Source organism: Sapajus apella, unplaced genomic scaffold, assembly GCF_009761245.1.
Source record: "Sapajus apella isolate SASKATOON/1434 unplaced genomic scaffold, GSC_monkey_1.0 scaffold14, whole genome shotgun sequence".
Taxonomy (NCBI): Eukaryota; Metazoa; Chordata; class Mammalia; order Primates; family Cebidae; genus Sapajus; species Sapajus apella.
The window spans coordinates 10,868,641-10,895,586 of NW_022436954.1; the positions used below are offsets into that span (position 1 = coordinate 10,868,641).

Consider the following 26,946-nt stretch of genomic DNA (forward strand, 5'->3'; position numbering starts at 1 on the left):
CAGGAAGGGGTCCAGTTTCTGCTTTCTGCACGTGGCTAGCCAGCTTTCCCAACACCATTTATTGAACAGGGAATCCTTTCCCCATTGCTTGTTTTTGTCTGGTTTGTCAAAGTGGAGTTTCATTCTTATCACCCAGCCTGGAGTGCAATGACACAGTCTTCGCTCACTGCAAACTCCACCTCCCAGTTTAAAGTGATTCTTCTGCCTCAGCCTTCTGAGTAGGTAGAACTACAGATGCATACCACAATGCCCAACTAATTTTTTTTTTTTTTTTTTTTTTTTGCATTTCTGAAGAGATTGGGCTTCACCATGTTGGTCAGACTGGTCTCGAACTCCTGACCTCAGGTGATCCACCCGCTTGGGCCTCCCAAAGTGCTGGGATTACAGGCATGAGCCACTATGCCTGGCCAAGAAGGCTGTTTTTAAACAATAAAACGAGCACCACTGGTTGGCAGCGTGGGTTTGAAGAGATCTGGATTCACATGGTAAGATTTATGGGAGGCAGGGACATGGTTGCTATGTGTTCAGAGGTAATCCTGAGCACTTGAGAAACTCTTTGCTACCTTTCACCTAATGGCTCATGAAAAAGGAGCCCAGCAGATCTGTTTTTCAGAGAGTGGCCCGGGCAGAGTAGTTTATGTATAGCCTTTAATTTGTAATTAAAGTATTCTTACAATCCCTAATATGAAATATTTAAGCAATATGAGTATGAAAATAATATAGAAACAGCATGCAGAGTCACATGACTTAGCAAGTTCACCCTAGCGTGAGTGCATATTTTCTCTTCTTTGTATCACCTTCTGTTCAGTTTACTGAAAGTTTATAAAGTTTATGACCCTTTTTGGAAGACCTGCTAATAAAACTTTACTGACGGGCTTTGAGGAAATTATTTTCAAGAGAAATTAAATGATGACTCATAGTAAACAAACACAAAACAGAAGTTTTTTTAAGTGAAAAAATTTATTTCGCAGTGTCTAAAATGGCGGAGATTTCAGGAAAGTCTAATCACACTTGACCGTGAATTCTGGGTTACTTTTCCTTTATCCTCTGAGGCCAAGAGTTTCTTATATCCAAAACCTTGAACTCTTTTTGTCCCGTTGAATATGATCTTGTGACTGGGTCAAGAAGAATGAATGCTAGAAAATATGTAATTGGTTAGAGTTTTTAAACTTTGATTTTGGAGATTAAAAAACATAATACATTTTCCCCAAATGTTATATAGTAGTAGTTCTTCCAACTTTGCCATAAATGTAATTGTAGCAATATTAGTTAAAAATAATGCCATTCTCCAGTCTGCTAATTATTTTACTATTTTTAAATAGGATCATAGTTAAATCATAATTCATCCAAATTCTATAAACATTTCTTTTTTTTGCTATAGCTTTTGGGGGAAATGAAAATACTTTAAAATTATAACATCAAGAGCTAAGGGGATGTAAGGAAGAGCACAGGAAAGCATAAACAGGACAGAGACGTTCTAGTAAAGTCTCATCACATTAGCAAGGAAACTTGGCTAGGGAGACTCTCTCGGGAGGCAGGTGGCTGTGTTCATGGTAAACGTGAGGGGAGACACGTTCTCATTCTCAGCCCAATAGTCTGTATCATTCATTTTCTATGTCTTTGTTCTTTCATGAACAGTTTGGCTATGTGATTTCTAAAGCCAACTAGCTTCATATTAACCAATTCTCTACCTGGTCAGCTTCCCAGTAGACATCAGCTGATCCCAGATGACCAGAGCGTCCTCAGGAAGGAGACCGTTTATTTAAACACATTTTTTAAATTATGAAAGCTGCTTTCTACATGCACCTCATGAACAATAATTGATTCTTCTTTTCGCCACTTTTTTGGGCCTGGATTATTGTTGCCTGGCTCTGGAACACAGCAGGTATGATGTGACATGTCAGCATACTCACCCCAGGGTTGTTGGAGTAGAGCTGTTTCCACCAAAAGACAGAACTGTATGCAGCTAATAAGAGCTCCAGCACAGTGAAGATGAGCATCACCACTAGGACACCCTGCAAATCAGGACATGAGTGGTTGGTACCCAACACAAGCTAGCCCTTGTGCCTGACTGAGAGGAGGCAGGGCAATAAGCCTCCAGCAATGCAGAGAAAAGGGGACAGGGAAAATTGCTGAATCCTCTTTTCTGCTTTCTCCTTCAGATTTCTTAATAGAAGAAGGGAAATTAGCAGCAACTGTATCATCTCAGAACTTTGGTATCCCACCTAATGACAGAGGAGAGTAATCCGCCACTTATCTCTGGTTGCTTTTATTATTTTCTTTTTGACTATGGTGCTTTTTATTGTCATGATGATATTTCTAGGTGTGTGTTTGCTTCTGTGTATTCTGCAGTGGTCTCCATGCATTCCTTCAGTCTGAAATCTCATGTTTTTATTAAATTCTAAAAAATTTCTAGTTATTTACTTTTGCATACGTTCGCTCTTCCATAATCTCTTACTGGGACTCATATTAGATATGTGTTGAACCTCTCCACTTCTCTGTATCCATCATGGCTTTTAAGCTTTCATCCATCTTGTCAAAACGCACATAATGTGTTGTGTTCTGTGTGATTAATCAAATCTAAATTCCATTTCGCTCTTTGTTTCCTTGAATGTATTGAATCTGCTGTTTAACTGATCTGCTCAGTTTTTAATTTGAAAGACAATTTTCATTTCTGATTATATGATTTCTTTTCTCAAATGCACATATCTTTTTTTAATGTCCTTTTTTTTTCATTTTGATATCTATTTTTTTAAATTTTTTATTTTTTTGAGACAGGGTCTCATTCAGTCACCTAGGCTGGAGCGCAGTGGTGCGGCCTCGGCTCACTGCCACCTCCGCCTCCCCAGTTCAAGTGATTCCCCTGCCTCAGCCACCCAAGTAGCTGGGTTTACAGGCACATACCACCACTCCCAACTAATTTTTGTGTTTTTAGTAGAGAATGCATCTCACCTTGTTAGCCAGGCTGGTCTCAAACTCCTGATCTCAGGTGATCTACCTGCCTCAGCCTCCCAATGTGCTGGGATTACAAGTGTGAGTCACCATGCCTGGCCTGGTTTATATTACTTTTTAAACATTTTTAATGATTTAAAATGTATTTTCATAATAGCCTTGTTCAAATTATTGTATTCTCAATTCTTGAGCTTCTAATTTTCATGTTTCCTCATTTGCTGCTGCTTCCCATGTTTTTTTTTGTGTGTGTGTTCTGTTATGCTTCTCATAATATTTTGGTTATTGGATAACTTCAGTGTGTAGATGGTGGTAGTGGTAGGGTTCTTTGATAGGTAGGCATTGTATAAGTTGGGTTTATGGACATCTCCTTAGATAGTAATTTTAGATTTGATTCTGCTAGAACCTTAGATCATGTATCTTGTAGCAGTTTTTAACTTTATCCCTTTATTTCAGGTTCCCCTATGTAATTATGAATTTGGATGGCATGCTTGCACAAAGCTTAGTGAGCTGATGGAAGGTTTTCTTGAAATTCCTTGGGATGTTGGGCAGAATTTGCTTTATATTATTTTCACAAATTGGGAAAATATTTCGTCTCAGCTTTCAACATTTTTGCAGGGTACTCAATATGAGCTTTATAGTCCTGCCAAATGTTGGATCTCGTCATGGGTGTTAAAAGTGAACGATCCTAGCCTCTAACACCTATTCTTATCCAGACTTCCCTGGTTTTTTGGCCTCAGCTCTTGTTTGATGATTTGGCTTTAGAATCCTTAGCTTCTGGAACCTAAGACATCTTTCTTCTTTGATTTGTTCTTCCTTCTGCCCTCCTTCCTTTCTTCTTCTAACCTTGGCTATAAATTTTTTAACTTTTAAAATTTGTTACTTTTGTCCAGGTAATTCCTGTGTTAATTAACAGAGTAAGCCTTTGGAATCTGCTTAGTCTGGCATGTTCCAACTTCTCTGATGTTGTAGGAAGCTCTTTTAGACTCCAGTAATCGGAGAATTGGAGGCAGTTTGAGGTAATGAAATTTGTTTTCAAATTAAACCCCCAATATGCCTCTCCCACCCCCATTTCTTTACCCAATGTCTGTCCTGCACCAGGATTACACTATCTGCTGGGCTTCTTCCAGATGGGTCTCTGTGTTCTTCCACTTCCTCTAGCTCCTGAACCAAAGGGGTTGCTTTTGACAATCTCAGGGTCACATGGGCAGACCCACAGGAGTGCAAACGCTTGCACACCTTTTCTGAGATTTGCGAGACAGATGTATCCAAGGGAATGAGAGATACTACCTTGGGCTCCCCATGCTCTTACTACAAGGATTCATAAAGAAAAAGTCTTTTTTTTTTTTTTTTTTTTTTTTTTTGAGATAGAGTTTCACTCTTGTTGCCCAGGCTGGGATGCAATGGTGCATGATAATCTCAGCTCACTGCAACCTCCACTTCCTGGGTTCAAGTGATTCTCCTCCCTCAGCCTCCCGAGTAGCTGGGATTATAGGCATGTGCTATCACGCTCAACTAATTTTGTATTTTGAGTAGAGACAGGGTTTCTCCATGTTGGTCAAGCTGGTCTTAAACTCCTGACCTCAGGTGATCTGCCTGCCTCAGCCTCCCAAAGTGCTGGGATTATAGGTGTGAGCCATGGTGCCCAGCCACATCTTTCCTCTTAAAAGGTCACAGGTTTACGCTTTTAGCACCATGACCCTACATTTATAGGATGGAATAAGCAAGGCTTGTCACCATGAACAGGTAGTGATCATCAAGTTTGGGAGAAAGGTGCCAAGAAAATGCTGCCCAGAGAGGTTGACATTTTTTCTAGAAGTCAAATCCATGACAGGCTTTCTCCCTTCCCACCGCACTCTGTCAGCCCTGTTGGACCAAAGTACAAAATAATTATGTATTTGGGCTTAAGAGTCATGTTCTATGCCTAACATAATGTAGCATACAGGCTTGCATTTGAAGGTTAAATTGAACACTGTACAGCCTCTGCTAGTCCTCAATTCACTGATGATCAGAAGACAAGCATCTTTAAGGGATAGGGCATCCAACCCCTAGAAAAGAACCCAAAAGAGATAATCTCAGATTAAAATAAAATTCAAATGAAGAATATTTCTGCCTGTGATGAGTAGGGAGAAGCCCATTCAACAAAGATTGCACTTTAAGAGTCAAACTCATCAAGGTTGGAATGTTTGTAATAAGAAAAACCAGAAGAGTGATAGTCTCCCTGTTGTCCTTGATTTCCTCTTCTGACTTTGTCTGGTACACCCCCCACACCATGCAGTCTGCAGACAGGCCTCTTCCAACCACAAGTGTTTGTTTATTTCTGTCTGTCTCCAGGCATTTGGACCAACAGGACCAGAGACTGCCAGAAAAACAGAGGTTATGCAGAGGGAAGACACTGAGATTTCACACGACAGGATATTCAATCTGAAGCTACTCACTGTTAAACTGACACTGGTCAGGACACAATCTCTGATTTCATATATTGGATAATAGTACTCCGAATAAGGCAGTGAGGATAGATACTCCTTTTCTGAGCCACAATGTTGAGAGGCAGTCCTCAGGGCTACCACACTGTCAGCAAGGAGGAGGAGGCCAGCTCCTGCAGTAACAGAACTCACTGCATTTGAAGTTAGGCTGCTCAGGTCCTGGAAGAGAAACTCTGCATTGGGTTCTCATCACAGAATCAGCAACCGATGCTGTTAGCCCTCTGTCCATTGTACTGCAATGGTGCTTCCTTGGGTCTGTTTCCTTCCTGTTTCCTTGTGTGGACACAAACTGTGTTTTATTCATCTTTGTGTCTCTTGTCACTATTTAGTTAATCATATGATATAATTACTACATGCTTGTCTTGTAGTATAAGAAAATGCATGGAAAAATCCTCCTTAGGGAGAAGGGTTCTGGCCCCTTGACTCTGTAGCACTCAAGATAGAGACAGTGCTGCTGTGGTCACTGCCAACGTCTCCTGTGACTTCCTCAGCAGCCTTAGAATCATTCTGTTTCCTTAAAGGCTTCCAGAATACGGATTTTGTTTCCCTCTGGTAAACCGAATCTGTGAATTTGATTTACATAAAAGAGCAGCTTCAAAAAAAGGTGGAGGCAAACTGGAAAAGTTGGAAAACATATCTACAGTTCTATGAGAACATAAAATATACTTTCAATTGACAAGCAATATTTGTTCAATATGACAAGCATATGCCTTCGATTTTCCCAAGTGACGGCATGAGACAGAGGCACATGGGATTAGACCCTATGCTTCTCTCTCCAGCCATTCACAAACAGAAATATTATCAGACCGTAGCCACTTTTCCCACAAACCTTGGAGGGAGGAAGGGAGGAAGAAGCTATAAAGCCTTTACTTCTCTCCATGACAACCGTTCTCTCTTCCCTGCCACACACCTACAGAGGTGATTTAAGGAAAAGCCACATCCTGATTCAAGAAGATACGGGGCCGGGCACGGTGGCTCAAGCCTGTAATCCCAGCACTTTGGGAGGCCGAGGCAGGTGGATCACGAGGTCAAGAGATCGAGACCATCCTGGTCAACATGGTGAAACCCCGTCTCTACTAAAAATACAAAAAATCAGCTGGGCATGGTGGTGCGTGCCTGTAATCCCAGCTACTCAGGAGGTTGAGGCAGGAGAATTGCCTGAACCCAGGAGGCGGAGGTTGCGGTGAGCCGAGATCGTGCCATTACACTCCAACCTGGGTAACATGAGTGAAACTCTGTCTCAAAAAAAAAAAAAAAAAAGAAGAAGATACGGGTCTGAGGACACATGGTTGGTGTATGAGGCTGGTATATGCTCCTGATGATTGAAGCTGCAGTCTAGAACCCAGGAGTAGGGAAGAGAGTTTTGAAGAGTTCACAGCATTCATTGGTTGGAGTAAGAGTTCTGGACTTAGAATCCGAAAACCTCTACTCTTATCCTAGCTCTGTCACCGACTCATCTGTGTGCTTCAGCAAGCCCTTCTTACTCTGGGCTTCGGTTATCTCATTTATAAAATGTGGAAGATGAATCGTCTGATCTCAGAAGTGGCTTCCCAAATGCGCTGAATAGACAGAAAGGGAAATCTATGCTTCGACTTGACTCCACATGTGGGACAGAGAACAACATGTGGGCTCCATTGCTCATATGGTAGCTTTGGGCAAAGATACTGCCCATTGGGACTAGTTTTCCTTTCATCTGCTGGAGACTCAGTGCATGAATTTATGTAGCTACAGAGCTGGAGTAGAAAAGGGCAAGACAAGCATCCTCCCCAGCATACATTCTCTTCCAATGATGCTTAAACAGAGAAGAGCATGTGTGTCTTTGCTGATGCATCATCGTGCTATGGGAGAATCCTTTCTCCCAAATTGTAGAAGAGGATTCGGGAAGTGGTGTGGTGAATGTGGTTCTCTTAGGCCTGATCCACCTGTAGGTCGGTATTCCAACTTCTCCAGTTTGCTTCTGTCTTTTCTCTGAGCTGCTCCTTTAAGTAAGAAGCCATAAACTGGGTTTCTAAGGAGGGACCAAAGGTCATATTTTAGAAGCACTTAGGGCAATATATAATTCTAAAGTGGTTGAGGAAGCCAAGGGGATGTTGGCAGTGGCATGAGTGGTATTGTCTTTGTGTTTGGTGCTGCAATCAGTGCTGACGTTACAGAAATTCCCCTCACCCCCACTCCATCACCCACATTCTCTGCCACCTTACTTTGAAGTGATATTTTTCTTGGACATCCAATTATCAAGAATTGGTTTTTGGATGGAAATAGTTTCCTCCAGCCTAGAAAAAGATGACAACACCCTCTTCTAACAGAGGAATGAATGCCTCCCTACCTGATATTTGACTGGATGAGGTTTATTTCAGTTGCTTAAGTAGTAGAAATTTGAAAATATATCATGGACTTCTTTCAACTTGTTACCATGGCCATTGAGTAGGGTAAACCAGCTATCCTGGTTTGCCTGGGGAGTAAGGAGTTTCCCAGGATATAGGCTATATGATCTAGGAGGCAAGAAATTTGGGCTCTACTCTTGGTTCTACCAATGGAACAGCCAGGAGAACCTGGGCTTCCCTATTATAAGCTTTGTCTCCCTAAACTGTAAAATAGGAATTTTGAACTAAAAGAATTAACTCTGACATTCCTTCGATTCCAACCAGCTGAGATTTGATGGTCCTTATACTTACAAAAGGCTTACTTGATTGCTTTCCAGAGATAATTGAGAGGGATCCAGTAATGCCAAACTGCTCAGAAAAGAGAGAAACGATCAGTTCAGTTGTCTTGTGGAAATGTGCTCACCATGTCACTATCAATCACTCCATCAGAAAGTGCTGTTGGAAAATTTTTAGAGAGAGAACACTGCAGAAATTGTGTGGGTCCACATTTCTGGAAAGGCCTAGTTCCCACCTGATGTAAGAATGTCTATATCAACTTATAATGACATGCAGATACACAGAGGGGTTGGATTTGTTTTAGTGGAAATCACTAGGAACTGAGGAGTCCTGGAGAAAAGGTGTACATGGGAATGAGAAGAGTGTTACTACATTACAGGGTTGAAAGAGAGGAGGTTGAGAATGACTCAGGTGGATAAAGAGATGGGAACAACCCACAGAAGCATTCAGGAAAGAGGCTCTGATGGGACGAGGTATGGAAACACATGGACTGGAATTTATTGGTGTATGTTGCTTGACTCAGAACGGGAGTTGAGGAAAGTGGGAAGAATAGGCCCTGACGTGAAGTCTTTATCATAAAGCCCCAAAAGTCCGTATTTAATCCAAGTGGTATTAAAGATCCAGCTGGCAGAGGAAAGGTATTCTGAGAAGCTGAAAAGTTGCTTGACTGTGTGGCCTGGATATTGAATAGTCACAGGCAAAGAGGGTCCAGTATGAGCTAACACTGCCTTCTCTAAGGAGATGTGGGCCCCACTGGTTATAGGGAGAAGTCAAGGACAAATTGTGCTCTGGGGCGGGAGCAGGGCCTCCTTACATGACTGCACAGTTTGTGTGCACACAGGAACTATATCCACACAGATGTGGTACCTTAGTATATGTCATCTGCCCAGAATGTTTGCTTTTTCTCCTTTGTATAAAATACTATGTGGAGAAGAAATAACCCTTTGTGGGAAGTGTGAGCTTGCCCTGGCCACTCTCTGCAAAATAGATCTACTAGGCCCTTTTTCATGAGCCATTAGGTGGAAGGCAGCAAAGAGAGTTTCTCAAGTGCTCAGGATTACCTCTGAACACATAGCAAGCATGTTCCTGCCTCCCATGAATCCTACCCTTGTGAATCGAAATCTCTGCAAACCTGTGGCATCAACCAGTGGTGCTCAATTTATTGTTTAAAAACGGCCTTTTCACTCTCTACCTGAAAAGTTAATTATTCTCACAATGGAGAGAATCCAGTGGCCTCATCAAAGCCCCAAAGAGGGATATGAAAAAGCATCCACCTTTCCAGAGGTATGCTATAATGCCAGGTAAAAAATGCTGTGCTGGTATACCCATTGTATTACCATTTCCTCTTGCCCCCTGCCCTGCAGGACGACAGACTAAGTCTCTCTGCTGCTCTTCTTGAATAGGGGGAACATGGAGTGGGGCAATGATAGAAGGAAAGATGAGGCCTTACATTCTTTTGCCTCCTGGCCTCTTGGAGTCTGAGTCACTCATGACTATGCACCCGGTTAGCATTTATAAAGCATTAGAGACCCCCATTCTACTCACACACAGAGCTCCTAAAAATGGGTACCCAGACATCAGAGTGGTGGAAATTTCTGAATTGAAGTGGGAAGGGTAGGGAGCAAAAACCAAGATGACCCCCAAACTTGATATCATCAGGCAACACAGGATCTGGACAATCTACAAGAGAGAAGACAGGAAATCTAGAATACACTTCAAACAGATGAAAGTGATTATTTGAACGCACATTGTGAAGTATAAAGAGTATTAAAATACATTATAATTTGTCATATTAAAGAGGAAAAAATGTTACAAGGAGCCGATAGAAATGTTTCTAGAGGAAGCCATACATAACCAATCCCTTCTGATAGGATTATTAAACTAGCAAATTGGGAAGTGATCATGTGCACATTTTAACTTTGTTTGAAAAAGATACTTGACAGTTTTTAAATGTATTTCCTTGAAAAGTAGATTTAAAAAGTTGTCCAGTGAGGTGGAAATAGCCAACTTTCCATAGGAGTGTTAATGAAACACTTTTTCAGTTGAAATTAGACAGAGCAGGTCATCTCTTCTGCTGTAATTCATCTTATTTTGTTCATCATTGGATTTTAATAATAATTATTTCACAAGTGGAAGAACTGGAGTTTTGGCTGTTAGCTTGGTCCAAAGCCCATGCTTTTTTTCATAATTTAATGCATGTGCAATTGAAAGATGGTGCAAACATAGGAAAAATAAAAAAGTCAACCATTCATATCGTCAGTAGTTATTGAATAACCTGTTGTGTGCAGGCTCCAGGGAATGAAACAAATGAAAATCGCTACCATTGGAGAGCTTATATGTACTATGTCCTTTACATACAATTTCCATGGGAGGCAGAATAGAATTAAGAGCAAAGTAGCAGGACGTGAGGCCTGTGAAGTACGGGAGGCATGGGGCAAACTATGTAGGGATTTTTAGGCTCCGTTTTACCAACTTTTCTTTTCATTTTGAGCAAAAAAAGGAATCCCACTAGATAATTTGGGGCCAGAAGAATATATGGTCTAACTTTCATTTGTAAAAGATTACCGGCTATACTAAGAATAGTTAAGAAACAGGGAAGGCAGATCCATCTAAAACTGAGAGTGAACAGGAGGTGGGTATTATAAGAGGGTATTCAAAACCATATAGAGATTAAAGTTCTGGATTTGAGGGACGATGATCTGGGACACTTGGAAGTCTTATACTTACTCATATGAACAGGGAGAAAATAGGTCATGAGATTAGTCTTCATTATCTCATCTCAAAATATTTGAAAAATGAGCTCAAAGTTAAGAATATCTAATTTAATCATATTGAGTAAAATCCATATGGTTAAATAGACCATCTTTACTAAAGATAATATAAAAAGACTAATTTGTTCATTGTGAAGCATGCTAGTGGAAAAGATACAGTAATTTTAGTTTGTAGAAACTGCTGCAGAGGATATAGTCCTCCCTTAAAGCTCCATTTTATGTTCCCATTAGCCTGGAATCAGCCAGAAAAGAGTGAAAGAGCTTCCCAGCCCCACTGTAGATCTGTAGTCTAGATACATTTACAAAGTATTTTCTCAATGTTCCCCTTATAATGAGATGGACTTACCCCGAGAACAGTGGCTTCTTTTGGCAGCCCACTCTGCAGGTAATCTTCTTTTTGGTACGTGTGTCCAGGTTTCTGTCTTTCAGGGATAGTGATGCCCTTTGGTGTAAAGATGTCAAAAGCCCTCATGGTTTGGGATTGTAACAGCATGATGCTGATGATGCTGGAAAGGCATCAAACTAAGTTACTTCCCAAGGTTTGACTTATAGTCATAAGCTTCCCAGGGACCATACATTGTAGGAACTTAGGTTTTTTGCCATTACTCAAAGGCCAGTTGTCCTTTAGAAACAAAACAAAACATGGGGATCGATGGAGCATTATAAAATGAACATTCTGGGCACAGTTCATCCATTGTGGTCAAGAGGCATGTCACTGGGAGAGAACTGCACACATTTTGAGGGTTCCCACAATTGAGAAGTGAGCAAATCACATAGAACTTGCTTTGCAGCCCTGAATGTGTCCATCTCACTCTCCCTCCAATGACCCCTGTTTCCAGCTTCTTTTCCCTATCTCCTGTGTCTCTGCTTCACCTGTGCTACCTTCCCATACCACCTCTTCCAGAATTACACTTTTGTTCTACACTTGCACTGATCAGTCTTCTACTCCTGTCTTCATTTTATCTTCATAAAAATGTTGGGGGTGAGCTGGGTGCAATAGCTCACGCCTGTAATCCCAGCACTTTGGGAGGCCGAGGCAGGTGGATCACCTGAGGTTAGGAGTTTGAGACCAGCCTGACCAACATGGAGAAACCCTGTCTCTGCTAAAAATCCAAAATTAGCCAGGTGTGGTGGTGCATGCCTGTAATCCCAGCTACTTGGGAGAGTGAGGCTGGAGAATCACTTGAACCCAGGAGGCAGAGGTTGCGGTGAGCCGAGATCATGCCACTGCACTCCAGCCTGGTGCCTGGTGACAGAGCAAGACTCTGTCTCAAAAAACAAACAAACAAACAACAACAACAAAAACTCTGTCTCAAAAAACAAAAAAAAATGTTGGGGATGAATGCTGTTCCACTTTCCTTTCCTGTAGCAAGATGGCCTGTCCCATCCTAAATCTTCCTCCTTGCTTGCATTGGCTTAGTAATTAGTAACGTAAACATTTATTTAACTTCTGCTGACTTCCAGGAATTAGACCATTGCAACTCTAATCTTTATAACAACCCTGTCACTTACATGTCATTAAATCAATTTTATACATTAGAAACCTAGGGCTGAAAAGTTCAAGCGATTTTCATGGAATAAAATAGTCACATAAAGCACTCAGCCTGGCACACAGAATGTGTTCAATATGTGAGAGCAAATATTAACAGCCTGTGTTTACATGACTGGATTGAGACTTATCTGGCTCAGAGGCTTGTGATATTTTTCTCTATGCCATGTCAATTCTCCTCAACTTCCTCTTGCTTCCTCTCTTCCTTCCTCACATTTCCAGTTCCCTTGTAGATTCCAGGAGCAAGTTGTCTGCCACCGCCAACTCAGCAGCATTGCTGGGCCTCTGTGGTGTCAGAAGCAGGGCTCAGCCCCTGAAATGTTGCCCAGATTTGTTTTCAGCTCAGCATTCTCCCTACTGAAGGCCAGAGTTTAGTTAAAGACTTGTGATCCTTGAAAAGTGCCACAGCTCTGCTGCCTGACGTTTTGCTTCAATGTGTTGGTGCTTTAGGAATGGTTCTGGGGTCTCTTGGGAGAAGTGGACAACATGTAAAGATTCGAAATGACACCTAGAATCTCTTTACTAGTGAGGGAGATGGAAAAGTGCACTGGGATGGGAATCCAATGCCTCGGCGTCTAGTTGCACATCTGAGCATGTGACTTGGAGTCCAGTCCTGTGTTCAGCTCCCATATCCACCAATGAATGCTAAACTCACCCTGGGCAAGGTATTTCACCACTTCACAGATTTATGGCATGGGTTACATAAGACGGCACATATGATGGGCTCAACATAGAGTGAGGCATGTGATAAACTCACAAAACATATCAGTTATCTCCAATATTCATGGGAAGCTCAGCTCTGATATTGATGAGCTGGCCGTGGATAGGACATTTCCCCTTATTCATCCTCAGTTTCCTTATCTGTAAAGTAGGGATGATGACACTATCATGAAGGTCTCTTGTGAGGATTTGAATGACATATGTGAGTGCCTTTTGTTGTAACTCTCTGAGTTTTATCAGGTGTTCCATAACAGCCAATGTTGGGACCTCTATTTTATTTCTCCTCCTAGATCTGTGCCTTACTTTCTCATGCTCTCTGATAAGCACCAAGTAGCTTCTCTGAAGAATTATTAAACCTAAAGTTCTCTTTGTTTAAGGAGATAATTTTTATTTCTTGGAATTTGGAAATTTGGGTAGAAGTATGGGTGAGCTTACATGTCCTATGAAAGGAATCATGTTGATACTAAATCCCTGCAGTGGAGCCAGGGTGAGCCTTCCAAATAGTATATTTAAATAAATGGATGTCTCTAGATTCATTTAACTAGCACATCTTTAAAGCCAGAGAAGTAGAAAAAGTCTCAATCTTAGCAAGATTCTAGGTTTCAGAATCAAATACTAGTTCTGATAAAATGATAATCATTGCTAACATTGATTGAGCATGAACTGTGAATGTGGAAAATGATAATCACTGCTAACATCGATTGGGCATGAACTACACATGTGACATTCTATTAAGAGCGTTGTGACGTTCTCATTTATTCTGTACAACGACTCTCAGAGATGAGTGCTGTTGTTACTTGAACCCTGAAGATCAGAAAAATGAGGCTTGGAGCAATGAAATAGCTTGCATAAGATTGCTTACCTAGCAGGTAGTGGAAGCAAGATTTGGGCATGGGCCATCTATCACCAGAGTTCTTGTACATCCCTGTAAGTCTGTGCTTGCCCAGCTAGCTACATATGATTCTTATCCTCTCTGTTCTTCCTCCCTTATTGTTGAAGCATTGGCTGCCGCTCATCAGTTCCATATCCTCCCCCAGGAACGTCGCTAATCTTAGGAAATAGAGGTTGAAGATTTCTATTTCCTGAATTGTTTTCATGTTATAGAACTTGACTTCTACCTTGCCCCTTGTGGTTCAATAGCCCAAATATGCCACCTAGACTCCTTCCTCTAGCCTTCATGACCAGCCTCTTTAGCTCTGGTTTCCTGTCTTTATTTTTTAGATCTCATAATTTTTTTGGGGGGTGGGGCATCTGTTTTTTTTTTCCCATTTATTTATTTTATTGCATTTTAGGTTTGGGGGTACATGTGAAGAACATGCAAAATTGTTGCATAGGAACACACGTGGCAGTGTGATTTGCTGCCTTCCTCCCCATCACCTACATCTGGCATTTCTCCCCTTGCTATCTCTCCCCAGCTCCCCACCCCCCACCGTCCCTCCCCTATTTCCCCCCAACTGACCCCAGTGTGTAGTGCTCCCCTCCCTGTGTCCATGTGTTCTCATTGTTCAACACTCGCCTATGAGTGAGAACATGCGGTGTTTGATCTTCTGCTTTTCTGTCAGTTTGCAGAAAATGCTTGATTCTCAGCTTGAAGCTCAGACTTTAAAGTTTAATTGATACTTTCAGACTATAGCCTATCTATCTGATACCATGAACATTTATTTTCCTTTGTTATTTCTTTCTTTCTTCCTTTCATTTTTTTTGAGACAGAGTCTCGCTTTGTCACCAAGGCTGGAGTGCAGTGGCTCAATCTTGGCTCACTGCAACCTCCACATCCCAGCTCAAGCGGTTCTCCTGCCTCAGCCACCCGAGTAGCTGGGACCACAGGTGCATGCCACCACACCTGGCTAATTTTTGTATTTTTAGTAGAGACGGCATTTCACCATGTTGGTCAGACTGGTCTCAAACTCCTGATCTCATGATCTGCCTGCCTTGGCCTCCCAAAGTGCTGGGATTACAGGCATGATCCTTTATTATTTCTTAACTGTTTGTTCTCTTTGAAAGAGTGCATAAACCATTCAGGACATAGGTATAGGCAAGGACTTCATGACTAAAACACAAAAAGCATTGGCAGCAAAAGCCAAAATAGACAAATAGGATCTAATTAAACTCCAGAGTTTCTGTACAGCAAAAGAAACAATCATTAGAGTGAACTGGCAATCAACAGAATGGGAAAAATTTTTTGCAATCTACCTATCTGACGAAGGGCTAATATTCAGAAACTACAAAGAACTAAAACAGATTTACAAGATAAAAAAAAAAACCCAAACAAACCCATTCAAAAGTGGGCATATGAGCAGACACTTTTCAAAAGAGGACATATATGAGGCCAATAAATATGTGAAAAAATGCTCATCATCACTGGTCATTAGAGAAATGCAAATCAAAACCACATTGAGATACTATCTCATGCCCATTAGAATGGCGATCATTAAAAAATCTGGAGACAACAGATGCTGGAGAGAATGTGGAGAAATAGGAACACTTTTACATTGTTGGTGGGAGTGTAAATTAGTTCAACCATTATGGAAGACAATGTGGCCATTCCTCAAGGACCTAGAAATAGAAATACCATTTGACCCAGCAATCCCATTACTGGGTATATACCCAGAGGATTATAAATAATTCTCTTATAAAGACACATGTGCATGTATATTCATTGTGGCACTGTTTATGACAGCAAAGACCTGGAACCAACCCAAATGTCCATCGATGATAGACTGGATCAGGAAAATGTGGCACATATACACCATGGAATACTATGCAGCCATAAAAATGATCAGTTCTTGTCCTTTGTTGGGACATGGACGAATCTGGAAACCATCATTCTCAGCAAACTGACGCAAGAACAGAAAATCAAACACCACATGTTCTCACTCATAGGCAGGTGTTGAACAATGAGAACACATGGACACAGGGAGGAAAGCGTCACACACTGGGGTATTGGGGGCGGTGGGGAGGGACAGCAGGGCGTGGGGAGGTTGGGGAGGGATAACATGGGGAGAAATGCCAAATATAGGTGACAGGGGGATGGAGGCAGCAAACCACCTTGCCATATATGTACCTATGCAACAACTCTGCAAGATCTGCACCTATACCCCAGAACCTAAAGTACAACAAAAATAAAATAAAAAGTGAATAAAGTACTACCATTACAAGGGAATAAAATTTGAAGAAAACAGATAAGCTCCTTAACTTTCAACTGCCACCCGATTACTCGTTTCATATGCATATATTCTTTACATTCTCCCTTCCCCTCTGTCACTTTGTCTCTCTCCTCTTTATATACATTCATAGACATTCATAACTCTACAGAAATAGTCATTCTATCCATGCCATCTATAACTGTTCTTTTCGCACTTAACATTATTCTGCAGACATCTTTGACTAAGAAATAGAAATAATAAAAATACTACATTTAAAAGCAAATGATAAATTCTGATACATGCCACAACATGGATGAACCTTGAAGACAACATGGCAAGTAAAATAATCCAGTCACAAAAGGACAAAGATTACATGATTCTACTTACTTGAGGCACCTGCAATAGTCAGATGCACAGAAAGTAGAATGGTGGTTGCCAGGGGCTGCGGAGAGAGGGGAATGGAAAGCTATTGTTTAATGGCCATGGAGTTCCAGTTTGGGAAGACAAGAAAGTTCTGGAGTTGGGTGGTGGTGATGGTTGCACAATGGTGTGAAGGTACTTAATGCCACCGAATGGTACACTTGAAAGTGATTAAAAGGCTACAATTATTTTAAGTATATTTTACTACAATAGAAAAGCCAAATGGTATATTTACATAAATGGATGTCTCTAGATTCATTTAACCAGTCACATATTCATGACTATTTAGGTGATTTCTATTTTTTCTTTTTGCCACTATGAACAATGCCATAATGAACATCTTTGCGCTTTTGTGATGCCTCCTGCATTTAATTATCTCGGAGTGACATATGGAAGTGCATGCATTACATTTAAAGCTATGATACTTAAATTTTGACACACGTTGCTACTTTTAGGAGGATCCTATATAACCAAGATTCTTTTTGTTTCACAAGAAGTCTCCAGGCTGATGCTATCATCTCCAAACACCACAGGCCGAGAGGATGCTTTGTCCTTCCACATTTGCTTTGTGGAGATAGACAGGCAGGACCCACAACTTCCAAGATGGCTCTAAAATCCTTGCTTTGAAGATAAATCATGGCATGGAGGTCAACAGCTCTGCCCAGCAATTTTCTGTATTACAGAATTAGAGTAGGCCAACGGGGTTCTAATGCAGGATTCAGCCTAATTGCACAGTATTTGTTGAGAGTATACTCTGTGTAAGACTGAGTGACACACCAGGAGATTGCAGAGCATTGCAGAAAGTGACCTCAAATCTTGAGGGAAACCTAAGAATTGTTACCTAACTTTCTTATTTGGCATGTGAATCAACTGAGACCCCAAAAGGAGACAAACCTGATGCTCCAACTCACTCAGGTTGTCAGATTCAGAGACAGGATGATAACCCAATTCCCCGGCTGTCTTTTCAGAAGCACATAATCTCCCCCAAAAGTCATGATCTAAACCAAGGTGCCTACCTGTTCTCACAGCCTGCTCCCTTGTGCTGTGGCTGGTGGGTCAGTTCACCTCTGTGGAGCGCTCGCTCAGCTGGATCCTCCCACTGGCTGTTCCTGCAGACAGATCTGGCCGCTCTGCTCTCCTGCTTCTGAGACTTCCTGTCCCTTTCTCAGTGCAGTATTTATGATTACACAGGATATGAATTTGCTGTAGTTACAGACAGTTGCTATATAAAAAGCGTCTCTGTTTCCTCTTTCTAAATTCTGAGGTTTGGAAAAATGACACAAGATAGAAGTGACACATGAGAAAAAGAACCATGTGCAGACTAGTGATTTGTACAGTCCCAGTTAGAATTAATTTTCACTACTTCTACATAGAGTTACGTAAGTCATCTAGTTTTGCTTACCCGAGTTTCTTGTCTACTAAATGAAGAATGGATAATAATAATTCCACTTTGTGGCTGTTGGGAGAATTAAAGAAAAAAGATGTAAAGAGTTTTCAAAAAGTAGACAATAAATATTGATAATAGTAATGTTAAGTTTGAATTTTGGAGAATTTATTTATTCTCTCACTTTCCAGGCTCTTGGTAAACTGAAAGCAGCCTATGGAAAATTCAGTGCCCCCTTGTTACTTCTTTTGGGTGTCTTCATTCTCTGTCTTTGGCCTCATGCTCAGAGAAGTCTAGGCACATCTTGGGAAAGATGCCAGTGGATTGGAGTCAGAGGCAGAGCCATCCGCCTCCAAACAAGCTCATATTTGGGAAGTATTTGTTGTTGAGGGGATACTGTTGCCACTTTCACATGCCTTTTAAGGCTTCTTGTAGAACAGCCATTGCTCAGAAGGGGAGGGTTTAAGATGGCCCTGGGATGTGCAGCAGCTGGCGACACATGGTCCATATGTGTTGTCTCAGTTTCCTGAAGGGTGGCAAGGCTGTCTCCTAAGAGAGGAACAAACCTAAACGAGGGAGGTTTAAATAACTGATAAAGTACTTGGAGAGTATTTTAGTCCAGTCCTTGTATTCTCCAAATGAGGTGATACTGCTGAAGGAATCTGCCCCAACTCATTGAGGTCTGGGCTTCCTTCATGGCAGCAGTCTGCCATTTGGTTGACATCTTTTTTTTTTTTTTGAGATGGAGTTTCACTCTTGTTGCCCAGGCTGGAGTGCAATGGTGCAACCTTGGCTCACTGTAACCTCCACCTCCCAGGTTCAAGTGATTCTCCTGCCTCAGCACCACAAATAGCTAACTGCAGGTGCCCACCACTATGCTTGGCTAATTTTTGTATTTTTAGTAAAGATGGGATTTCACCATGTTGGTCAGGCTGGTCTTGAACTCCTGACCTCAGGTGATCCACCCACCTCAGCCTCCCAAAGTGCTGGGATTACAGGTGTGAGCCACTGCGTCCAGCTTGGTCAACATCTTAACACCCACAACCAACATTGTCTTTGCTTACGAAAGCTTCCACAGTCCAGACCTTCCTCTGGGTGTATGACCTGCTTTGACCAGACTGTCAAAGAACCTTAGTCATTTGGGCTTCTCTCACACTTCTTCTGAGCCTGAGAAGACGTTTGTGAGAAAATCAGTTAAATATTCAGTTCGTTTTCTCATAAATAAAATTTGAAAAAAGATTTTTCAGAGTTGTTGTGAGGATTAAGTGAAATAACATAAAAGCGCCCACCATAGAGCCTAGCAGGTATTAACCATTGAGAAAGTCTGCTATTTCTTGTCCAACATCTTCTCCCATCCTCTTTAGAGAAAAGTGCATTTTTTCTCTGGCCTGATCTCTGATCTCTAAGAGTAATCTATGTTTACTTAAACTCATGCTCCTGCCCATTGACGGGAATCTCCTCAGCCCTTTGCAAACAGTCCTGGTGCTCTAGACAGGCAAGTGACTCACAGTGCTAGCCTACTTCAAGGGTACACTCTCCCCACAATCCCCAAGCAGACCATGAAGCTAGTAAAGTGGAAGTGCGTCTCATATCTCAGAGTACTCTGCCAGCCTTGGACAGAAGTAACTGTATGTTTTTCCCTATCAGTGGAGATGACTGGCTGGGGCTAGGGCACAAGGTCTGGTTGTCCAGCGAGAGATTCCCTGGAGCAGCAATACAGATCTCCTTGGCGTCTGACTTGGTTACTGGCTGCACTCACAGAATTATCTTCCTGTCTCTTAGAATCTCATAGCATGTCAGCAGAATGAGAGGGAAAGGATTTTTTTCCTGCAACTTCAGCATTTTATAGGTGGGGGAAGCTAAAGGCCAGAAGTTGCTTAAGGAGTTTGTAGTGACTGGGGTGGTGGTCAATTCATGCAGTTTCTATCTCTACAATGTTTAATTGTTTTCTTCATGCCTTTGCAGTTCTTTAACACACAGGCAATGACTCTTTCTGGCAAATACTCTCTGCTAAAATAACAGAAGGTTTCTGTCTTTTGGCTGATAACCTAAATTTCAGAGAGGTTAAGTAGCTTACCCCAAGTCACACCACATAGTAATTAGCGAAGCCTAGATTTGAATCCAAGTAATCTTAATTCAGAGGCTGTGCTCTTAACTGCAATATTATTACTTTCAGGAACTTACTTTACTGGTCATCTGGACTTGAACAGTAAACCCCCAAATCTGGTGTGAGACCCTTCCTTCCAAGTGAAAAATGAACAAATGGTTATTTCCTGGTGCCCTTGATGTCAGAGTAAACCAGGATTGCTAGGACTGACCATTCAGTGATGATGAATACGGCAAAAGAATGCAAGTGTCTCAGATGGGGATGAGGCTGAGCATCTCTGGCTTTGTGTAACTGGAGGCTACACAGGACAATGGACATGATGGGATGACTAAGCACGGGGAGTCTCTTTCTACACCATCCTCAGCATCTCTGTCAGGTTTCTGCCTTTCTTGGTCTCTGCCTCTGCTGATGTTGCCATGCACAGAGCAGGCCTCTCACGGTACTTCACAGAAAATATCCTTACTGAAGAGGTGTAGGGCACAGCATTCCTTTAAAAAATTCCACATGAAGAATATTCCTCACTTTTCATTGAAATACCATAGTTTCAGTGCCTTTTCTGTGCCAGGCTGTGTTCTAGGTGCTTGAATTGTATCCATGAACAAAACAGACAAAATCACCTTCCTTTGTGGGGTTTACATTCTCCTGGAATGTTAAAATAGAACAGCAAGGAAGCATACTACATAATCCTAGTAGTAGGCCTAGCAAGAAGATGAATAGACCAATGGAACAGAACTGATGCTAAGAATAGCATTTTAAATGGCTCTCATGGGGTGAATAAGCTTTAACATACTGAAATGAAGGGAGTTTTCCCTTATCCCCCTCTCAGGATGTGCGATGGGGACATGGCTCACTTCTTTGGTGCCCCACAGCTCATACCCCTAAGGAAGCATGCAGACGGGCAGGTCGTAGGGAGTGTAGGCTCTGACTCCATGGCAGAATCCAGGGTTGAGTGTTCACAGCTCCTGAAGCCCAAGTGGGCATGTGTTACCATGTGCCCTTTCAGCTTAGCTTTTTGCAGGTAACTTGTTTTAATCAGCTCAATTAGACCCTCTGCCTTGTCGCAAGGACAGAGATCTTTCTGTATCCCAGGGTCCTTGCCCTGGTGTGCAAGAAAAATCAGATCACATGTGAGCTTGGAGAATGAGTACCAACAGGTGGATGGGGAGCCAGAAGTGGGATGGACTGGGAAGGTGGTCTTCCCCTGGTGTCTGACCACTCAGCAGCCTGGCTGTCCTCCAACCATCCTCGGCCAAATTTCCTTTGGCATTAGCTTCATTTCGCCAGTTCTATCAATGGTCTGCCAGCATCTTTTGGTGTGTTCTGTTGGTATGTTCTTCTGCCAGTGTGTTCCTCTCGATGTCCAGCCACTTGTGTGTGTATGCCTGCTAGGGTCTCAGGGTTTTTATAGGCACAGGAGGAGTGGGGGCACGGCCAGCTTGGAAATGCAACATTTGGGCATGAAAACAAGAGTGCCTGTTCTTACCTAGGTTCATGGGCACAAGCTCGAAGGGTGGACCCTTACCAGGGGCCTGACCCTTCTCTACCCAGCACTTCCCCACCCCTCTCCCATATCAATATGTTGATGGATTTATTTAAAAATTTGTTGTCTAGCCTAGTGTGAAAATCCTGAAGCTTATCCTGAATATCAGTCTGAAGATGCAAATGATAGACAGTTAATGCTTGTAAGACACCTAGCTGTGGAGGCATGCTTAACCCAAATAATGAATTTTGCACATTGATCCTCAAAGGCCCATCTAAGAATGGTTACAGTGGCACATGAGAGAAAAAAGGAGAAAAACAGCAATAAAAAGGGCAAAGACAAAGATAACTATTATGTGTTTAGGGGCTCAGAAAACAATACCCCAAAATGAATGCCTCAGAAGCAGAAGTTTTTCTCTGACCTTCTTGGACCTTCATGTCTCTCAGTCTTATTTTCCTCTGAGGCTAGCTGTAGAAACAAGAATCCTCCCCAAGGTGGGTCACAGAAACCAGAACCCCTCTCCCCAAAGCCAGCCATAGAACCTAAACGTATTACCCTAACTCTCCTTCCACTCTATCTGTGTAAAAACTGGCCATACAGAAATCATCTGAACTACTTTGTTTAAATGCAGGTCATAAGATGCTCATTCCAGGGATCATCCTGTCCCACCCCCAAAAGGAAGGAATGCAGCACAGAGAGGCCAAAAACAACAACAACAACAAAACAAAACTAGAAAGACAGGCCTTGCTGGGTTTCTCACTCAGTCTATTAGCATTAGATTATATCCAGTCATATTTCTACAGGGCTGCCCTTACTTTATTGAACCTAAGCCCACAAATGGACAATTTCCCCTGTATTTTTTGGGTCTTCATTCTGAAGGCCCTCATGTCTATATGTTGAATAATTTTTATGCCTTTTCTCTAGTTAATCTGCCTTTTGCAAGTTGACTTTCCAGGGAAACTTCAGAGGGCCAAGGGCAAAGCTCCCTCTTAACCCCTACAGTATTCTTGCCATTTTCAAATGAAGTCATCCTCCTTCATAAGGAGCAAGACATTGCCAAGCTTGAAATTTCAGCAAGGATAAATCGTGATCATACAAACATTTTGACAATGAATGATACTCAAAGGACAGTTGAAGAGTAGGTGAATATCCTGTTTTAGTTCTCAGAAGGAAAAAAGAGGGTACTATAGACTCTTTTGACAAGGAAATTGTTGCAGAATCAGAAAAACTGGAATATAAAAGCTACGATGGGTTCTCTTCTTTTGACAGAAATTTGTCTTTTGTTTTTTAAAATGGTAAGATTAGAGATGAAGTTTTAAAAACGACTTAACAAAAATGATTTTGACACAGTAACAATAAAAGTCTCAGTAATGCCGTCAGGTTTTGAAGTGTGGAGTAGCAATTCTTTAAGTTCAGGTCCTCCTCAACGTTCCGCATATTTTGGTGGAAAAATAGATCACAGAATTTTTGGAAGAAGTTATCAGGTGGTTGGAAAGGTTTTTAAGAAATGTTTCAAAGGAACTTGCCAAATGATTGCCAAAATTGAACCATTCATAAAATGGCTGAGGGAATCAGAGAAGAAATAACGGGAGATAAGATGGAGACAGGAGTATTATGGTGGGCGTTAAAGGATTGCTGGAGTACTTAAAGCTGAAACTGAAGTTTGACCACAAGCAGAGTGGCATTAAAACCCATGCTATTTAAAATGAGGATGCAACCTAGCTTTTAGGTTCATGTTACAAATTTTTCTGCATTATCAAATGGAAGAGCAAAGTGTATATACAAAAGCCAAAATGCTTAACTTTATGTTTGCCTTTATATAAAAGATTTGTGGCCTGAAAGTAAGAACAAAGAAGATTCTAGGCAGCCTATGGAGGTTATTGAACAGGTATAGTTTGTTTATAATACACCTCTCTTTAAAAAACTAGTAGTGGAAACATTTGAAATTAATTTTACAGTTTATTTTTATAATAAATATTTTTTTTTTCTTAAAAAGTGAGTACACTTTATATCAGGTGAGGTGACAACTCTGTTATGTGGGTTACCAATTCTATTCTCTCAATATTCTTAATCATCTTGTAAAAATATTCTTAATTTTAACATATCTAATGTATACACATACACAAATTAAATATTATTTGATGGCAATATTATTTAGAACTTTGCATTTTACTTTTATAATATAAAAACTTTTAATAAAGCATATGATAATGACTTTTATGTAACGACTTTAACCTCTTAATTTGAATGCTGTGAAGAGCGAAAATATTGACTATAGGCACAAAAATCGTAGTGTGGTGACTTTTGCTCTCCTTGTATGTATGCATTTAACTTTTTAAATAGTCTTCCCATTAACAAAGATGAGTCATTAGTCCCAGCTGTGTAATATTAGTCCATATACTTAAGATAAAAATCTTTTTTTTTTATTAGTGAAGTAGATACATTTTATTTTTTATTTTTATTTTATTTTATTTTATTTTTATTTTATTTTTTATTTTTTTCCCATTTATTTATTTTATTGCATTTTACGTTTTGGGGTACATGTGAAGAACATGCAAAATTGTTGCGTAGGAACACACGTGGCAGTGTGATTTGCTGCCTTCCTCCCCATCACCTACATCTGGCATTTCTCCCCTTGCTATCTCTCCCCAGCTCCCCACCCCCCACCGTCCCTCCCCTATTTCCCCCCAACTGACCCCAGTGTGTAGTGCTCCCCTCCCTGTGTCCATGTGTTCTCATTGTTCAACACCCGCCTATGAGTGAGAACATGCGGTGTTTGATCTTCTGCTCTTCTGTCAGTTTGCTGAGAATAATGGTTTCCAGGTTCATCCATGTCCCTACAAAGGACCCAAACTCATCGTTTTTGATGGCTGCATAATATTCCATGGTGTATATGTGCCACATTTTCCCTATCCAGTCTACCGTCGATGGGCATTTGGGTTGGTTCCAGGTCTTTGCTATTGTAAACAGTGCTGCAATGAACATTCGTGTACACGTGTCCTTATAGTAGAGCGATTTGTAATCCTTTGGATATATACCCAGTAATGGGATTGCTGGGTCAAATGGAATTTCTATTTCTAGGTCCTTGAGGAATCGCCACACTGTCTTCCACAATGGTTGCACTAATTTACACTCCCACCAACAGTAAAATCTTGTGATTGTACTTTAAGAAAGTCAATATTACCAGAGAAAACTTACCAGAGAAAAATGGCCACTCAAATTTTAATCAGATAGTGAAAGTAAAGAAATTTTGTGTATCCATATAATTTATAGTGTTTGCCTGAAGTGCAAAAAAGCCGATTTTTATTAAGGCATTTGTTATCAGAATTCAGTTTAGTTTAATACAAGTGTTTACATTTACATAATCTTAAATGGTGTGAGTAAAGATCAGTCTATCTGACTTACCAGGTTTGTAAAGACTCTTGGAAGCTCCAGTAAATTCGAATCCCATCTCTTGGTGATACAGTTATTGAATTCCTCAAACACAAAAATATTTACAGGCAACTGTGATTCTTTAGTCTATAATAAACTTGGAGAGAGACCAGATAAAACTGGGGTTGTGTGTAACCTCAACTCATGCCTTACTAATCCTGCCTAGAAGTCTCCCAAAGGTGCCCTTACCTTCAACATCTAGTTTGATATCCTGACAATTTCATAGGTTTGCATTTTATGTGTATAAAGTTTACTTTATCCTATACCCTCCTTTGCACTACCATGGATCTGGGCCTGTAAAAATTACAATTATTTCTGCCTCCCAAAAGCAGCTGATCTGTACTACTGCCTAGTAATTTTTCAAAATCAGAAGGACCTAATTCCACTTTCTTGATCCTCAGAAATTGATTATATTCTTCAAGTTTCCATTCCATTTCTGTCACATTTGTCCATTAGATAATCCCATTAGTAGCTTCTCTAAGATCTAGGAGTGACTGAATTTAACAAAACAATTTGTTGCAATAATTAGGAGAGCTAAGTGAATTTTATGTCTTTTTAAAATTTTTATTTATTTTATTATTATTATGCTTTAAGTTCTGGGCTACATGTGCAGAACGTGCAGGTTTGCTACATAGGCATACAATGTGCCATGGTGGTTTGCTGCATCCTTCCCCCTGTCATCTACATTGTGTATTTCTTCTAATGCTATGCGTTCTTTGTTGTTTTTAATTGAACACTACTAACACTTTCTGTTAAAAGGGGCTTAGCATGAAAGGGTTTTTTGAAACTGGCCTGAGAACAACATGTGTTTGTCTGTTTCTTATTTCTCCATATCACTCTTCACTTCCTTAGTGAAAATGTCATAGTTCCTTTTTTGTTCACATTTTCCTTTTTTTTTCCCTAAAAAGTTTCTGGTACCTATTATTATACATGTTTACAAGCTCTTAGAAACATCTAGAAATCAAACAAAGCTTTATTAAATCTGAGAGACTTCACAATCATATTATTTTCCTTCCCAAGGGAGACAAAAAGTGCATTTTCATTTTGTTTGTTCCACCAGGGGTAACTCAGAAAAAAAAAAAACCCCAAAAAAAACCACCTTATTAAATTATAGGCTCTATATCCTTAATTCTTTATAGCTCTGCTCACTATCCACAGCATAGGAGAGCTTCTTTTACTCACATATCTTCCTGGATGATATGTGAATAATTCCTGTGACATTATTTGGATTCTTTATGTCAATGAAGGTCCACTTACTTTGAGCTGGAAGTTCTGGAAGCATGTACACATGACAAAGTCACACATCTGATTACGTTATTGTATGTGCAGTGAAAAAATAGGAAGCCAATATTTAGCTAATGGCTGAAGAATCTATCTGGGCCGAGGTGACTACTATAGACCTGAGAAAAACACACAGAGATGAGCAAAACTCCTATGCTTCCCCCAAAACCACATAAAATACACAGATATATATGCAAACAAAACAATCCCCATAAACAAAACACAAATAATACTCTGCTGCTGACAAAATTCTTGGTTAAGTCATTACTTACACAGCGTTAATTGTACAAGCTAGAAACAGAATCCAGTTCTCCATACTTTAAACTCTGTCCCAATCACAAAGGCTTCGCAAAAACAAACTGAGATGTCCCTACTCCTAGCAAAGGCACTATTTCCTAGGTGAACCTTTGGCTTCCCTGGTAATTTCATTTGAAGACAATTGTCATCTACATCCGTGTTCTACTGATGTCCAGCATCGCCATGAGAGATGTTGATGGAGTTACAGATTAAAGCACGTATGAGACCCCGAGAATACAAACTGATGAAATGCTCTCATCCTGG

The 26,946-nt window shown here is 40.9% G+C and overlaps 1 protein-coding gene across 8 annotated transcripts in view; it reads right to left on the bottom strand.

Moving 5' to 3' along the window:
- Window positions 1-925: 925 nt before the first annotated feature.
- Window positions 926-26,946, bottom strand: part of MS4A7 (membrane spanning 4-domains A7) — a 29,832-nt gene continuing 3,811 nt past the window's right edge. Inside the window, exons 1-7 of one of the 8 annotated variants that reach the window (XM_032283291.1) lie at window positions 17,718-17,914; window positions 11,213-11,372; window positions 9,641-9,775; window positions 8,111-8,167; window positions 5,388-5,594; window positions 1,914-2,015; window positions 926-1,136 (exon numbers count right to left, since the gene is read on the bottom strand). In XM_032283291.1, the coding sequence (XP_032139182.1) occupies window positions 1,065-1,136; window positions 1,914-2,015; window positions 5,388-5,594; window positions 8,111-8,167; window positions 9,641-9,775; window positions 11,213-11,359 (720 nt within the window). In that variant the 5' untranslated portion in view covers window positions 11,360-11,372; window positions 17,718-17,914 and the 3' untranslated portion in view covers window positions 926-1,064. Of the gene's footprint in view, window positions 1,137-1,913; window positions 2,016-4,623; window positions 5,595-8,110; window positions 8,168-9,640; window positions 9,776-11,212; window positions 11,373-16,199; window positions 16,218-16,668; window positions 16,724-17,717; window positions 17,965-26,946 lie in introns of those variants that run through there. The other 7 variants (XM_032283288.1, XM_032283294.1, XM_032283292.1 and 4 more) reach the window with 7 other exon arrangements.